The 17,778-nt window shown below is 44.8% G+C and overlaps 2 protein-coding genes across 2 annotated transcripts; one reads left to right on the forward strand and one right to left on the reverse strand.

Annotated features, from left to right (window-relative positions):
* Window positions 1–74: 74 nt before the first annotated feature.
* zcchc17 (zinc finger, CCHC domain containing 17) lies at window positions 75–9,311 on the forward strand. Its single transcript, XM_078422910.1, has 8 exons — window positions 75–156; window positions 2,161–2,321; window positions 2,407–2,464; window positions 2,779–2,879; window positions 3,602–3,693; window positions 4,299–4,399; window positions 7,468–7,595; window positions 8,325–9,311. The coding sequence occupies exons 2-8, from the start codon at window positions 2,280–2,282 to the stop codon at window positions 8,514–8,516; spliced, it is 714 nt and encodes a 237-aa protein (XP_078279036.1). The 5' UTR covers window positions 75–156; window positions 2,161–2,279; the 3' UTR covers window positions 8,517–9,311.
* A 293-nt stretch (window positions 9,312–9,604) lies between these two features.
* Window positions 9,605–15,838, reverse strand: LOC144606641 (fatty acid-binding protein, brain-like). Its single transcript, XM_078422917.1, has 4 exons — window positions 15,769–15,838; window positions 12,781–12,953; window positions 10,745–10,846; window positions 9,605–9,732 (listed from the first exon to the last, which is right to left on the reverse strand). Exons 1-4 carry the CDS (start codon window positions 15,836–15,838, stop codon window positions 9,679–9,681), a joined length of 399 nt encoding a protein of 132 aa, XP_078279043.1. The 3' UTR covers window positions 9,605–9,678.
* Between the last annotated feature and the right edge of the window lie 1,940 nt (window positions 15,839–17,778).

Below are 17,778 nucleotides of genomic sequence, written 5' to 3' on the forward strand. Positions count from 1 at the left end.
TCCGTCTGATTGGTCCGCTCCTCCGTCAATCACAGCCCCTGCGGGGGGCGGACTCTCGAATCAGCGCGCCGTCATTCGTAGCGGCAACGTTGAGCAAGAACCTTCCCCATTGGTTGTGGTTGGAGCGGAGACAAGATGGCGGTCGCTGGATGAATGGTGAATTCTGTCTGTTCTCAATTAGTTTCGTTTCCTGAAGTTCCTGACTGTCTAGTTGGAGCTGGAGTTTGTATTTTAGTGATTGATATCCGTGAGGAGCTATTGTTGTGCTTTGGTGACACCAGAGACTGCAGAGGCTGGAATCTGGAGCAACAATCTGGATGGGCGAGAGAGGGTTACTTAAAGTTAGACAAATCAATATTCATGCTGCCCCCTCTCTCGTAACCCTCTCTCGCCCATCCAGATTGTTGCTCCAGCTGCCCAAGCGAAATATGAGGGTGTTGTTCCTCCAATTTGCGTGTGGCCTCACATTACTCAACAAGTATCTGTGGATGGAAATAGACTGGTTGCCATTTCAGGTCGAGACCCTGCTTCATTTTTTTACCCTCCACAAATGCTTCCAACTCCCTGAGTCTCTCCAGCAGATTGTTCCCCTTGATCCCAGTCTCTATGGTCTTATAAGATGCAACTTATATTTTAGTGATTGACATCTGTGAGTTATTGTTATACTTTAGTGACACAGAGTCTGGAACCTGGAGGGATCCAGCAGGTCGAGCAGCATCTGTGGAGGGTAAAGAGATGTAGCAGGGTCTTGACCTGAAGCGTCAACCAGTCTATTTCCATCCACAGATACTCTGTTGAGTTCCGCTAGTAATGTGGGTCAATGGGCCAGGCAATATCTCTGGAGGAACAAGGAATGCAGATGCTGGCTTACAAGAAAAAAGACACTGGATGGATAGACAATGTTTCGGGTCAGGAAAATCACCAATTTGGTTGCCTATAACTGTTTTGCTCCCCCCAGTCAAATGTTGTTAACTGATACATCCAACGTGCAGGACTATGAGCTGAGCTCATTGATACCTGTAGAAACAGGGTACAGTTGATGCAAAGGCTCTGTGAGGAAGAGGCACAATTTAGGGCTCTCCCATCATTGCACATTGTGGGGCTAATCTTGTGTTAAAAGACAGTGTTGGGAATATTTGGATAAAACGTTGATATAACCTAACTCGTTGTACCTGCATATCATAATGCTAGGTACAATGAATACAAATACATATATACTTCCAAATGTTATGAATGAAGTAGATTTTGTGGGTTAAATAGCAATTGTTGGGCAATAAGATTGCTTCCTGAAGGAAATACTGAGCAATTAGGATATGAGATATATCTGCAACAATGTTGTGTTAACAGCGTGACTGGTAATTTAACCAGCCTTAAATATAGACATCTGATGTTCAGTTGGATGAACAAACATGAATATGAAAAATGAGAACAAAGGGACATTGACTGCATGAGAACAGTGTAAATGATTTAGATGTTATTGTGGTGAGCACTCTCATGTCTGAATCAAAAGATTCCAAATTCAAATTCAAATTCAAATTCTCCTCACAAAAATGGGTTTACAGTAAGATCTGTCATAGATTTGAATGGCTGAATTACCTAATGTTATGAGAAATATGGAAACATAAAAGTTAATATAACATATTACGATTATAGACCATGTTTATTTGTCTAATAAATATTTAATTGGTGTGGGTATTGGGAACCTCAAATAATTCTATGCCCAAAAAGGAAAGCATAAATTTAATTTTCAGTCAGAGGCTTTGATTAAGAATGCATGTAAGGTTTTGAATCCCACAAATTTTATTTACATTTAAAGCTGCCTGGCAAATTCATGAAGAATATTTCATGAGGAGGTTTAACATTAGACAAGTGTGTGAAGAGAGAAATAGATTGTTCATTCCAGAAAATAGTTTTTGTTTTGCAAAATGTTGGCAAAGCAAATAATCACTGGAATATAACAGTAACTACTGCAGAAGAGCTGCCTGATTATAGTGAGAATGTTTCTGTTATGGGAGTATTGATATCAGTTTAGGGATCATTTGATTTTCTAGTGAGAGAAATGACAAGGCTGGAATGAAAAAACATTTCCTCATAAGTGGATGAATGTGACTTTATCAACATCTTATCACATTCTGAGAGCATATGTTTTTCTTCATCTAGATCCTCTTGGGGGGAGAAAAATGAAAGGACAAAGTATTTCTGGCGTATATGTACATCATAGCTACCTTCTGAAGAATTCTGCAAGATCTCTTTTTTAGCAGACGATCTATTGCATAAAGATGGAAGACATACCTGAAATATACACCATCTCCGAGGGCGAGGTACATTTGTAATTGCTTCAAACATACACACATTTTATTCAAATGCTATTAACTGTTTAAAATTAAAATCTTAACTTTTGTTTAGGTTGCATCCGTAACAGAATATGGAGCATTTATTAAGATTCCTGGTTGCAAACGGCAAGGTGTAGTATCTATTATTGTTTTGTATTTTGGCAGCATGCTTGTAATAATACACAAATCTTTGCCTCTCTCTGAATGAATATAATCTTTTTTTTTAACGCAACAATTTTCAAATTAAGTAATAGCAGTGATGTGAAATGTTATTTTTCACACATATATATATTTCCAAATTTAAGATGGCTAACCCAACTACATAACTCGGAACTAGAAAAGGAGCGGTGTGCTGTGTCGAAACAGGGCAGGGTGTGGGTCTCTGTCAGGGGTTGTGGGGATTACAATTATAGTCAATGTACTCAATCCTTATTTTCTTTTACAGGTCTTGTCCACAAGTCACAAATGTCAGCAGGACGGGTGGATAATCCATCTGAGATTGTGGATGTTGGAGAAAGGGTCTGGGTTAAAGTAATTGGGAAAGAGGTACAAGAACCTTCTGCTGCACATTTTTTTCTCAACTCTTTTCCTCTGATAATCTGTAGGATAAATATTCAAAAGGAAATTAAAGCAGATCTGGTCATCTGAAATAATTTCCATGGAACGAAGGAGATCATGATGGACCATAAGTGATAGGAGTAGAATTAGGCCATTCGGCCCATCAAGTCGACGCCATTCAATCGTGGCTGATCTTTGTCTCCTTCCTAACCCCACTCGCATAGGACATGGACATGGATAGGACATGATTCAGGTATACGAATTATGAGGGGTAGTTAGAGTAGATAGCAGGAAATATTTTTCCTTATCAGAGGTGAATAAAATTACAGGACATAGATGTGCCAACTGGTCGTTATGCACGTGGTTCAGCGAATGGCCTGTGATTCTATACATGTAACTTTTTACCTGGTGCTGCTTTCTTGTTTTCATGTTCATTGGTTTATTTACTGTAGTTGATAATTTTTAAAGTCTAGAATGTGTTCTTCTGATGTTGCAGTAAGCACTTTTTAAAATAAACCAAAGGATGGAAATTTGTCTTTGATTGTTTGTGCTAAATGTACACTATTGAAGTCAAGATAACGTTTTTTTTGCGAAATAACTTTTTTTTGCCAATCTGTTACTAAATTATGCACTTACCGCAAGTGATCAAGGACAGATTTCTATCCTTAAGTGAATGTAAGACTACAACTTAAACCAAGCTTATATTTTAGGTAAAGGATGGCAAAGTCAAGATCTCTCTTTCAATGAAGTGTGTTAATCAAGGATCTGGGACGGACATCGATCCAAATAATGTGGCTCTTGAGTATGTGTTTCTGTTAATGGATTTAACTTGTTTGTTCAAACAACACGCACTGGGAATTTGAAATATTCCAAAACTTCTGTTTCATTCAGGGCTATTTGAGCATTAACTAGTCACTATCATCCTTCTCTCCACAATGCTTCGTATTTTCCTGTTATCCCAGTGGTATGAATATTGATTTCTCTCACTTCAGGTAGCCCTGACATTCCCTCTCTGTCTATCCCTCCCCCACCCAAGTCACACTAGCTTCTCATTTTCACCCTACAAACAGCTAACATTGGCCTGTTTCCTTTATCATCATTACTTTTTTGCATATTTTTTATTCATTGTTCGTTATCACTCCACATCATCGTCTATATCTCTCATTTCCCTTATCCCTAACAAGTCTGAAGATGGGTCTCGACCTGAACGTCACCCATTCCTTCTCTCCAGAGATGCTGCCTGTCCCGCTGAGTTATTCCAGCTTTTTGTGTCTATCAAAATAAGTAATTTGCCTTATGGGGGAAAAAAATAAATACCATGCTCTAACGCACACAAAAATGGAACATAATATTTGTAGATGATAGATATTAGATGGTTACAATTAATAATTGTGACTGTGTTTACAGTCAGGATGAGAGGAGAAAACGCACGTTCAAGGACTTCACAACGCAGAGAATAACACTTGAAGCTGTACTAAACACACTTTGCAAAAAGTGTGGATGTAAAGGTACTTATTACATGCATTATTCGTCATATTACAATCAAATGTTTCTTTGAAAAAAATTCAGATAAATTGTAGCTGATGTTAGTTTTAGAGGGACCAGTAAAATAGGGACCAGTAAATTGCTTTGAATTTTTAAACTCCAGAGTGACAAATGAGTTTATTTATCCTTAACTAACTATCTACGAGTGCAAGCATTTTGTAGACGCACAGTTGATTTTTGTAATGATCACATCAAACAAAATCCAGCTTGATTCTGCTGACTGGAACAGTCACTGACTGAGGTGAAAGGAACACGCAGCTGGAGTTGAATTCGTTTGGGTGTGTTTGGGAATTGCTTCGAATTTTCCTTTGTAATTTACAAAATATTTCAAATGGCGGCACGATGGTGCAGTGGTGGGGTTTCTTGATTAGTACGGGTGTCGGGTTATGGGGAGAAGGCAGGAGAATGCGGTTAGAAGGGTGAGATTGAATGGCGGAGCAGACTTGATGGGTGGAATGGCCTAATTCTGCTCCTATCACTTATGACCTTATGAGTTTCTGCTTGACAGCGCCAGAGACCCGGTTCGATCCTATGGGTGCTTGTCTGTATAGAGTTTGTATGTTCTCCCCGTGACCTGTGTGGGTATTCTCCGAGATATTCGGTTTCCTCCCACACTCCAAAGACGTACAGGTTTGTAGGTTAGTTGGCTTGGTATAAAGGTAAATTGTCCCGAATGTGTGTAAGATAGTGTTAATGTGTGGGGATCGCTGGTCGGCGAGGACTCTGGACTGAACGGCCTGTTTCTGCGCTACATCACTAAACTAAATTTCAGCTTTCCATTGACTAGGATGTTTAAATGCAACAAGCAGCACATCCAAAGATTGATCTACATTGTAATGCCCATGTGTGTGTAATATTTATATATGATGCAGTTAATGGATTTGAGTACTATTGTTTCAGTGAATGAACCTTGCAGCAAATTGGTCAAGGGTCTTACTAAGCGAAAATCCCAGTTTAATCTATTTCTCCCACTGGAAGAGGATAACAACAGGATAGTGAATCATTGGCTTAAGTATAATGCAAGTAGAAACCAGGGAGCACTTTCTTTGAAAATAAAAATTAGGGGAACATAAATTAATTCTCAAAGCATTTTGGAGCAGATTACGACACCACCAATCTCGTAAGCACAAAGACGGAAAGGCTATAAATTTAAGGATGAGCAGTAAAAGTAGGCAGCGTTATAATAACCTCCCTTGTGAATTAAATTTCAAATTGATGCTGCAGTTGTTTGAGAGGCCTTGAAACACAGCAATCTCAGTAGGTTACACTTATTCTAGTCAGCATTTAGCTTTACAAAAATGCAAGGAGTTTTGCTTGGAAAATCAAACATGAGGTTTAATTTGGAGAGAATGTAGAAAGGAACTGCAGATGCTGGTTTATACCGAAGATAGATACAAAGTGCTGGAGTAACTCAGCGGGTCAGGCAGCATCTCTGGAGAAAAAGGATGGGTGACGTTTCGGGTCGAGACCCTTCTTAATTTGGGGAGTGCTGGATGTTTTGAGCAAGTTCACTTCAATATTCTATCTGGGGAACTTTTGATATCCTGTGGTTGAGGGTTTACCCTGTGTGTCAGCAGCTCTGCCAGCTGTATCACTGTGCAGCCTGTCTTCATCCAATTCGATTTAGTGCACTTAATTGTATGGTCCAGTTGAAAGTACTGACCAGAAACTCAACTGGACCAGCCATTGAACTACACCTTTGCAAGAGCAGAGCAAAGGTAGGATATCCTCCTGACACTGTAAAGCCATTCCACCACACATCAGGAGCACAATGTGGTGTGGTCCACTTGCCTGGATGAGTACATCTTCAGCAACACGCAAGAAGTTTGATACCATCCAGATACAAAGCAGCCTGTGTGAATGGCACCTCATGCAGCACCTGAAATATTAATTCCCTCTGCCATTGGCACACTGCGATTCCAGGATCATGAATTGCATAAAATGAAGTGATGTCAAAGTTCTGTTCAGTTGAAGGCAAATGAATGAAACGTAGCTGCTTTGTATTGGAATGACAATTTAGACTCTATGCAGTAAGCAGAATGCTTTATGGTAGTGTGCAACTATACAAACATTTCCATCTGAATAATCCACTGCAGATACTCACCGAGGCTACTTCTGACAGCAGCTCCGAAGCCAAAACCAACAACCTTTAGAGACCAACAACTGCTTGTGAACACCATCATTTATTTGTTCTCCTCCAGGTTTCACACCATTCTAACTTGGCAATATATTGCTGTTTAATCCATAATGTCACCTGGTCCAAATCCTAGAAGTCCCTCGTCAACAGTTTTATGAAATAATTTCATGAATGGAAATGCACCACTTCAATAAGGTTGCTCACCACAAACCTTTCACGGGCACCCACCAAATATGCAATAAATACTTGCCTTGGCAGCAGATCAATGGAAAGTGAATAAAATAAATAAATCATCCAGTTTCTTTTTATTGAGTCTTTTTGCCACTTTATCAATGGGTTTTAGGAACAATCATTATCCGACCATATTGCAGAATAATCTTCTTTAGATTAAAGTTCAAAGTCTTTAGGTAAAAAGACTTGCGTAGAAAGAGTTGAAGTGAAAAAAGCTTTATTTTGATAAATGTTTTGATTATTTGGTGGAATTGTCAGCTAAACAAGAACACAGGTCCTTGAAGTTTGTTCTGCCACAAAAGAGCCATTGACTAAGAAAGAAGTGAATTGTTTAAATAGCATTTCATGGTGACTGACTGCACTGGTCCACATGTAGGTCTCTAATCAAATAATTAATTTTGTGTGTGGCATCTGCTTTCATACAAGCTCATAAGTTATAGGAGCAGAATTAAGCCATTCAGCCCTTCAAATCTACTCTGCCATTCAATCATGGCTGACCCATCCTTCCCTCTCAACCCCATTCTCCTACTTTCTCCCCATAACCCCTGACACCCTATAAATGTATTGCGCTCATGAAGGCTCTCTTATTATCTTTTGTGCTTAATAGGGCTGTTTCACGTTGTCAGACAGATGATAAGCAAATGATAATTGTTTTCCTTCCAGGACATTTTGCGAAAGACTGCTTCATGCAGCCTGGAGGTGTCAAATATAGCCTGATTCCCGATGATGAAGTGGAATTAGCAAACTGTTCCAGCCAGTCCGAATGCCAACCTCCAAAGAAGAAAAAGAAGGTAATTACACACATAACAGATGGAAGCTCAACATAATTCCGGCCATCTAGCGCCTGCTTTCATGTGCAGATGGTTCAGTAATTGAAAGGGACCACGTTGAAGGATATCTTAATATTGATCCGATTTCTTGCTTCCAATATGCAGAGTAGAATTCTCGATTTCTTGTCACGAATAATGAGGAAATACAACAGTGGTTATGTTCAGATGACTGAATTATGTTCCTAAGTTATAGAGCAGAATTAGGCCATTCAGCCCATCAAGTCTACTCTGCCATTCAATTTTGGCTGATCTCATTCCCATTCTCCTGCCTTCTCCCCATAACCCTGACAACTGTAGTCAACACCTATCATGTTGACATATTGACATATATGGTCCACATGTCCACACTGAGAGCAACATTATAAACGGTGGTGAAGGTCTCTAATCAAATAATTAATTTTGTGTGGCATCTACTTTCATACAAGCTCATAAGTTATAGGAGCAGAATTAAGCCATTCAGCCCTTCAAATCTACTCTGCCATTCAATCATGGCTGACCCATCCTTCCCTCTCAACCCCATTCTCCTACTTTCTCCCCATAAGATCAGGCCATGTGTCTCACCATATTTCAGATTTGCAGCGTTAGAAGGATAAATGAAATTGAGAAAAAATATAAAAGTAGACCAATTTCTGAAGGGGAATAGCAACAATCTTACCACCGCTCTCACAAATAATTGTCTCTCTCCTGCAGGTAAGAGAAAAGGAACAGAAGAAGAGCAAGGAAAAGAAAACTTCCTCCAAATCTTCTTCAGATACATCAGATACAAACAGTGACCAAGACCGTGTAGATATCCAAAGACACAAGCATTCAAAAAAGACACAAAAATCACATAAAAAGAAACACAAAAAACACAAGCATAAACGATCCAAAAAGAAGGAATAAGTAAGAACTGTGGAAAATCTCAAAATTGATTTTTAAGATCAAAGATATTGGTATGTAAATGTTAACACTCAAGAAAGTTAATACTGTGGTTCCTTCCTTCCCTGTAACTGATGGCAATGCATTGTATTTGATTGCAAGATGAATTAAATTTGAAGTACACTGAATATATTATTCTGTTGTCAAATCACAGCAGCAATATTTCACCATTTCACAGAATGAAATGATTATTTTCTTTCTGAAACCTTTCCATTTTAGTTATGCTTTAATATTTCTTGAATGGTTCTATATAACACTCGTATCATAAATATATTGGTTCTGCAATTCATTATTGTGGTGTAAATTATGATTCAGATCTCGACCCGAACGTCGAACACCCCTTTTCCTCCAGATGTTGTTTTAACTGCTGAGTTGCTCCAGCAATTTTTTGCTCCAGATCCCATCATCTCTAGTCCCTTGTGTCTCCATAAGGGTATTTGCAATGATTAATGGGTCAGTCTGTGGGGGTTTTTTTTGCCAGATGTTTAGTTTGGAGATACAGCAAAAGAAACAAGCCCTTGCCCCACTGAGTCCACACCAACCAACGATCACCTGTTCACACATTAGTTCTGCACACTAGGGGCAATTTATGGAGGCCGATTAACCTACAAGCACCATGTGGGAGGAAACCGGAAGAAACATAAGCAGTCACCGAGAGAACATTCAAACTCCAGACAACACCCAAGGTCAGGATCGAACCCGGGTTTACCTGTTGCGTACTGTACTGCCCATGTTGCATCTAACAGTGCAATTAAATCATTTAATTAAACCAATTCTGTGATCTGTCTCAATTACTCATTGAATTACGATATTAAAAAAACATTGTTGAGCTATTATCGAACCAAGTTCTTCAGTTTAAAATAAAGTTCTCAATGTGGGTTATTTAATAACTTGCAAATAACTGAATGAAACCTTCAATTTGGAAACATTTTTTTTTATTTGGTTGGAAGACAAATAAATTATTTCAGTTGAACATGCCAAAAGCCCACCATTGTTCCCAAATATGTGATAGATCTAATACTTTTTAAGGTTTGTCAGAGAATTACATATGAAATGTACAATAACACTGCATATTTCCCTCTGAAACCATAACATGAATTACATCAAATAATAAAAAGTAGCATCCTCATTCCTCCCTTTCATATGTGCGAACACTGACAACATCGTTAAAGGTAAGTGTCTAGAGAAGGAAAACAAAAACAAATAATCTATTGGATAATAAAAATGTACACACTAACTTCAAATGTGAAGTTATAAAGCTACATTTTAATTGGCTCCTATATAAAGAATGTAGATAGACGCAAAATGCTGGAGTAACTCAGTGGGACAGGCAGCATCTCTGGAGAGAAAGAATGGGTGACGTTTCAGGGCAAGACCCTTCTTCAGACAGAGTCGGGAGAGGGAGTCTAGAGATATGGAAGGGTAAGGTGTGAAAAACAATAGATCAAAGCGGATGGTGATAAGAAAATGTAGAATGTTTCATTAGCTGAGGGGAAGGTGACAAGGCATACAATCAGAAAAATTAATCAGAAGGACAGTGAAACTAGTCGGAGACTTGGGTGGGGGAGGGGCGGAGAGAGGGAAAGCAAGGGTAACGAAATTAGAGTTAGAGAGATGTTGTCTGTCCTGCTGAGTTACTCCAGCATTTTGTGTCTATCTTCTGTGTAAACCTGCATCTGCAGTTCCTTCCTAGACACTGGGTTTGTAGAGTTCGTCCATCTGCAACTTGTCAGAAGGACATGTATAAAATGATCAATACGGTTCTTGGAGTATATGGGCTAACAAGACAAAACTGGCTGTATGGGCAACGTGTTGACTATCCAAGTGGCTAATGTGGGAAATTGAATACTTTGTTACCAATGCATCAAGATCTAAAAATTAGTACTTGGGGAATATTGGGATTAAGGGGAGCTTTATTCTGTAAATGGTCCATATTGATCTCACTTTGATTTCTTCGTTACTTCGAATAAGCAGAGAAGCTCACAAACTTGTACTTTGATGAAACTGAAACCGATTAGTGGGACAAGATTGGAAAAGCTTCACCTAGATATCAGCTTGCTTGATTCATCATTCATCATCGTACCTTCGTTTACGACATCAGTGAATAAGTACAATGACTTAACTTTGTAAAAATGTGAATATGTTTTAAGAGTTATTAAGAAAAAAAGAAAATCTCGCTCTCCTCTACATACCAATATTAATTTTCCATCTCGGATTTCCCAGACAAGTGTTGTTTGGTTTTCATCCCATTTTTGAGTCTGAATCATTTTTTCACCTTCAAATCGTACAATTGTCTAGAATAACAACAGCCAGCATATTACTCGACTGCAGATAACAAATAAGGTGAGACACTCCACTCTCCGCAAAGGTTCCCCTCACCAATATTTCTGACTTTAGTTTTGGACATAATCCCCACATTAAATAATATGGAGATCCATAATTGCTATGGAGGGCGTGCAGCGTAGGTTCACTAGGTTAATTCCCGGAATGGCGGGACTGTCGTATGTTGAAAGGCTGGAGCGATTGGGCTTGTATACACTGGAATTTAGAAGGATGAGGGGGGATCTTATTGAAACATATAAGATAATTAGGGGATTGGACACATTAGAGGCAGATAACATGTTCCCAATGTTGGGGGAGTCCAGAACAAGGGGCCACAGTTTGAGAATAAGGGGTAGGCCATTTAGAACGGAGATGAGGAAGAACTTTTTCAGTCAGAGGGTGGTGAAGGTGTGGAATTCTCTGCCTCAGAAGGCAGTGGAGGCCAGTTCGTTGGATGCTTTCAAGAGAGAGCTGGATAGAGCTCTTAAGGATAGCGGAGTAAGGGGGTATGGGGAGAAGGCAGGAACGGGGTACTGATTGAGAGTGATCAGCCATGATCGCATTGAATGGCGGTGCTGGCTCGAAGGGCTGAATGGCCTACTCCTGCACCTATTGTCTATTGTCTATTGTCTATTGTTAGGATGTTACACCCGTTATTCAGGACTGAGAGTCAATGCTCATTATTTTTCAGATTATCTTCACTGCAGCTTTTTAAAACGTATTTAAATTTAATTGGAAAGCATTATTCTCAGCAGGTGTTTCAAGACGGCATGTATTTTGAGGATCTGTTCTTAAAATTGCTGCCATTTCATAACAATTCTTTATATTCGAACAATATGGCAGAACGTGAGTGTACTGGTAAAACAGCCGTCACACAAGCAGATTATGTCTGGTCTATGATCAGAGTAAATATTTTACTGCCAATTTTAAAAGGCAATCACGGTGAATTATTGTACTGCACCAGTTTTGAAATATTGCAGCGTTCTTTTTTGTAAGGGCATTTTAAAGGACTGCAAAACCATCTTAAAATGACACAGCTGCAAAACTAATTAGTGTATTTTGTATTGAACACGTTAACAGGAATGGTTTTCAGTGAAATGTCCATTTCCTGGATTGTAGAGTTCGTCCATCTGCAGCTTCCTACAATTCATATTGAAGACTAATTTCAAGTTAACCAAATAGACTTTGCAGTGGGACTTAGATTCACCATCCATCTAACACAAAAGTGCACCCCTCATGATCCTAAGGTATTAGGAGATGGCTGAATTTTGAATGGATAATTTACCTGCTGTTTCAGCTGCTCACCCATCATGAAAATCTTCACATTTCACGTTCCTTCATGAAAATCTCCATTTTGAATTGAATTAAATTGAATCGAATTGAATACATTTTATTAACCAAGTATGTATACATACAAGGAATTTGCCTTGGTGCTTTGCTCGCAAGTAACAACACGATATACATCAGACAATTAAAAATAAAACATTATAATTTAAACATGTGAAGAATGAAATAATATACCAGAGCAAAAGGAGGCTACAGACTTTTAGAAAATAGCAGGGGATTTGTGACACTTGGGTGAACTCGGGGTAGGTGAACCAAGAACCAGAGGGCATACAGTTAAGGATGGACGTGTTGGGCTGAAGAGCCAGTTTCCATGCTGAAAAACTCTATGACTAATTACTAGAAAGTATTTAAGTCCCTTATTATATCTTATAGAATTAAATGCAATATAATTACATGTTTCCCAAATAAAATGCCACTGGTTGCACAATAAAATGAAGCTGAAAGAGGAATCTTACAGTCCATGAATAGTGATCAGAAATATATAACATTGACTTTTTGATATTTCTTTATATGGCACTAGGAGACCAATCAGGGAATTAGTATTGTACCTTGCCCTTACCTTGCAAGTTCTATTATCAGGGGTATGCTCGTTGAATGGTTTGTCAAGGGTGAACATAATTTCTGAGCTCCTGTAGGTGCTAAAGCTTTGCATAGTGACCTGATCCCCGTCCACATTGATGACTGTGGTGGGTTTATTGACGTTGCCCAACTGTCGAGTTATAAAGTTCATTCCTGAGTTAGGAAGAAGAAACGCTCTTAAATATAGCAAATTATGCACTTAGTGCAAACCATAACTATAGCATTGTAAAATACAGAGGATCCTGTGCTGCAAATAATAAACATCAGAATGCATCCTTTAAATAAAGTAAAAACAATCAATCCTACTACAAGAATAATCATGCACTTGTATGTGTAATGTATAATGTAATTATTCAAGCTTTAAGATCACTCCAAAGCCCTAAGCCCCCAAAATCGGGCAGATCTGAATTATATATTCAAATGATGAGTCCTGTAAATATAGTATTATTACACGTACACTAAGACTTCATTTTCCACTGAATTACCATCTTCAGACAGGTGAAGTTGGCCGTTTATTTCTGGGAACATTGATTCAGCTTTGCCTTTGGTCCAGATTTCTCTTCTGTTTCCAGTGAAGCTTGGCTTCTTCACTGAGATGGATTGCATTTGATGTGTTGTGCTGGCAAGCAATGGAAAACATCAATAATCTGTATGCAGCTGGAGGCTGGCTCAAGGTTAGGAATACCCGGGGGCAGGATTGGGAACACCGGAAGTCAGGAACATAGGCTGATTTGCAGTCAGGTCTTGGGTTTGTTTGTAGCTGGATTCAGGGTCCGAAGTGTGAGTTGAGTGTGTGGCTACGGTGGGGGGGTCAGAGTTGGCAACACGAGAAGCCAAGAATGTTTGCATAGGAGTCCTCAGTGCAGGGTTGACCCGAAGCATCATCAATCCATGTTCTCCAGAGGGAGTCAACCAGTACCCTTCTTCAAACTGATTGTGCTGGACGGTGGGTGGGGTTTTACCTGATGGTGGGGGACAAAGGCCGGAGATGGAAACACAGGAGGTGTGGACACAAACGGATTGAAGAGTTGTGAAGTTAGGTGAAGAAGCAATTGAGATGATGGGTGACATTAATGTCAGTCTGAAGAAGGGTCTCGACTCGAAACGTCGCCCATTCCTTCTCTCCCGAGATGCTGCCTGACCTGCTGAGTTACTCCAGCATTTTGTGAATAACTGACATTGATACTGGTCATTGAGAGGATCAATGATGCCAAGAGAGTATTCATGGTCTAGCATACCTCTCCCCAATTCTTTCTTCCCCCCTCCTCCCTCCCCTCTCCTACCCCTCATCCCAACTCCTCCCCACTTCCCCCTCCTTCCCTGCCCTCCTCTCCACCTCTCCCTCCCTCCCCCTCACCCCACATCTCCTTCCACCGCCCTCCCCTCCAACTCCCCCTCCCCTACTTCAACAACCCCCCCCACCACCTCCCTCTCCTCCCCCCACCTCCCCAATCTCCCCCACCTTCCTCTCCCTCTCCAGGACTCTTCTCTCCCCTTCCCTCGCCCTACCTCCTCCATCTCCCCGCACCTCCACCTACCTCTCCTAACCTTCCATCTCCCCTTCTCTACACATCCACCGACCTTCATCTCCTTCCCGAGGCACCCCTCCTTCACATTTCCTCCCTCACCCCCACCAACTTCCCTTCCCTCTCCACCACCACCCCTTTCCTAACCTCCTTTCACCTCCTCCCCCCCACCTACCTCTCCCTCCCAAGACCTCCCCTCACTCCTTCATCCACCCCCCATCCAACCCCTCTCCCTTCATCTCCCCTCCTTTCACCTCCCTACCTCTCTCTCCCTCCCTCCCTCTCCACTCTTCTCCCACCCCACATCTCCCCTCCCCTCCAACTCCCCTCCCTTCACCTCCCTCTCCCCTACCTCTTTCTCCCTCCCTCCCTCCCTCCCTCCCTCCCTCCCTCCCTCCCTCCCTCCCTCCCTCTCTCTCCCTCCCTCCCTCTCCACTCTTCACCCCCCCCCCCCTCCTCCCACCCCCACATCTCCACCTCCCTCCAACGTGGTACCCGGGGCCGGGCCGGGCCGTCCCGCCCTCCCGCGGCTGTGGACGACGACGGCGGATGGCGAGTCCGAGACCGAGGGCCCGAGGGCCCGGGGCCCAGGGCGGGGGCGGGGGTCGCCCTCCCGCCTCATCAGGTAAAACCCCACCCACCGCCCACACAAAATAAACTCCAGGTGCTGCTTTACAAACGCGAGACGCGAAATTACATGTTTGATGGGATGGGAGGTGTTTCGGGTCGAGACTCTTCTTGTCAGACGCTGCCCGCCCCTCCCCGCACTGTGTGTGTGGGGCGGGGGGGGGGTCGCCCAGGGCCCAGCGCCCAGGGCCCAGCGCCCAGGGCCCAGCGCCCAGGGCCCAGCGCCCAGGGCCCAGCGCCCAGGGCCCAGCGCCCAGGGCCCAGCGCCCAGGGCCCAGCGCCCAGGGCCCAGCGCCCAGGGCCCAGCGCCCAGGGCCCAGCGCCCAGGGCCCAGCGCCCAGGGCCCAGCGCCCAGGGCCCAGCGCCCAGGGCCCAGCGCCCAGGGCCCAGCGCCCAGGGCCCAGCGCCCAGGGCCCAGCGCCCAGCGCCCAGCGCCCAGCGCCCAGCGCCCAGCGCCCAGCGCCCAGCGCCCAGGGCCCAGCGCCCAGGGCCCAGCGCCCAGCGCCCAGGGCCCAGCGCCCAGGGCCCAGCGCCCAGGGCCCAGCGCCCAGCGCCCAGCGCCCAGCGGCCTCTGCTCATCCCCGACTGTGGGCGGGCATGCGGGTGCCTGACTGAGGTAACGCCGGGTCGGACACAACGCCCGGCTACTGTGGGGGTCTGGGCCCGGCTACTGTGGGGGTCTGGGCCCGGCTACTGTGGGGGTCTGGGCCCGGCTACTGTGGGGGTCTGGGCCCGGCTACTGTGGGGTGGGTGTCGGGTGTCCGTGTACCCGAGGCTTGGGGCCGTGTAAGGGTGTGAGGGAGGGGGATCCTCACCGATCTCCTTCATGTAGTTGTCGTAGTTGTCACTGTCCACCAGGCGCCAGGTGCCCACGAACGCCTCCATCCTCCCCCCGCCCCGGGTACACGGCCCCCTCCGGGCTCGGACAGAGCAGCACTCAGGGGGCACACTACACCCCCCACCCACCCACCCACCATCACCCCCCACCCACCCACCCCACCATCACCCCCCACCCACCCACCCCACCATCACCCCCCACCCACCCACCCCACCATCACCCCCCACCCACCCACCCCACCATCACCCCCCACCCACCCACCCCACCATCACCCCCCACCCACCCACCCCACCATCACCCCCCACCCACCCACCCCACCATCACCCCCCACCCACCCACCCCACCATCACCCCCCACCCACCCACCCCACCATCACCCCCCACCCACCCACCCCACCATCACCCCCCACCCACCCACCCCACCATCACCCCCCACCCACCCACCCCACCATCACCCCCCACCCACCCACCCCACCATCACCCCCCACCCACCCACCCCACCATCACCCCCCACCCCACCATCACCCCCCACCCACCAACCCACCCCACCATCACCCCCCACCCACTCCCCCCCACCATCACCCCCCACCCACCAACCCACCCCACCATCACCCCCCCACCCACCCCACCATCACCCCCCACCCACCCACCCCACCATCACCCCCCACCCACCCACCCCACCATCACCCCCCACCCACCCACCCACCCCACCATCACCCCCCACCCACCCACCCCACCATCACCCCCCACCCACCCACCCACCCCACCATCACCCCCCACCCACCCACCCCACCATCACCCCCCACCCACCCCCCCCACCCACCCACCCACCCACCCCACCATCACCCCCACCCACCCACCCCACCATCACCCCCCCACCCACCAACCCACCCCACCATCACCCCCCCACCCACCCCACCATCACCCCCCACCCACCCCACCATCACCCCCCACCCACCCACCCACCCCACCATCACCCCCCACCCACCCACCCCACCATCACCCCCCACCCACCCACCCCACCATCACCCCCCACCCACCCACCCCACCATCACCCCCCACCCACCCACCCCACCATCACCCCCCACCCACCCACCCCACCATCACCCCCCACCCACCCACCCCACCATCACCCCCCACCCACCCCCCCACCATCACCCCCCACCCACCCACCCCACCATCACCCCCCACCCACCCACCCCACCATCACCCCCCACCCACCCACCCCACCATCACCCCCCCACCCACCCACCCCACCATCACCATTGACGAGGAGGAGAACAAGAAGATTGAGGAGAAGAAGAAGATTGAGAAGAAGATTGGGGAGAAGAAGAAGATTGAGGAGAAGAAGATTGAGGAGAAGATTAAGAAGGAGAAGAGGTTTGAGTAGAAGAAGATTGAGGAGAAGAAGATTGAAGAGATGAAGATTGAGGAAATGAAGATTGAGGAGAAGAATGAGGAGGAGAAGAAGATTGAGGAGAAGAAGATTGAGAAGTAGATTTAGGCGAAGAAGAAGATTGGGGAGATGATTGAGAAGAAGCTTGATGAGAAGAAGATTGAGGAGGAGAAAAAGATTGAGAAGAAGAAGATTGAGAAAACGATTGAGAAGACAGTGGAAGAAGACAGGAGAAGAAGAAGATTGAGGAGAAGAAGATGACGTTTGAGGTGAAGAAGATTGAGGAGGAGAGGAATAAGATTGAGGAGAAGAAGATTGAGGAGAACAAGAAGATTGAGAAGAAGATTGGGGAGATTGAGAAGAAGATTGGGGAGAAGAAGACTGAGGAAAAGAAGAAGATTGTGGAGAAGAAGATTGAAGAGAAGAAGAAGATTGAGGAGAAGAAGATTGAAGAGAAGAAGAAGATTGAGGAGAAGACGGAGATTGAGGAGAAGAAGATTGGGGAGAAGAAGATTGAGGAGAAGAAGATTGAGGAGAAGAAGATTGAGGAGAAGAAGAAGCAGGTTGAGGAGAAGAAGATTGAAGAGAAGAA

This window comes from Rhinoraja longicauda, chromosome 27, assembly GCF_053455715.1.
Source record: "Rhinoraja longicauda isolate Sanriku21f chromosome 27, sRhiLon1.1, whole genome shotgun sequence".
NCBI classification, from domain to species: domain Eukaryota; kingdom Metazoa; phylum Chordata; class Chondrichthyes; order Rajiformes; family Arhynchobatidae; genus Rhinoraja; species Rhinoraja longicauda.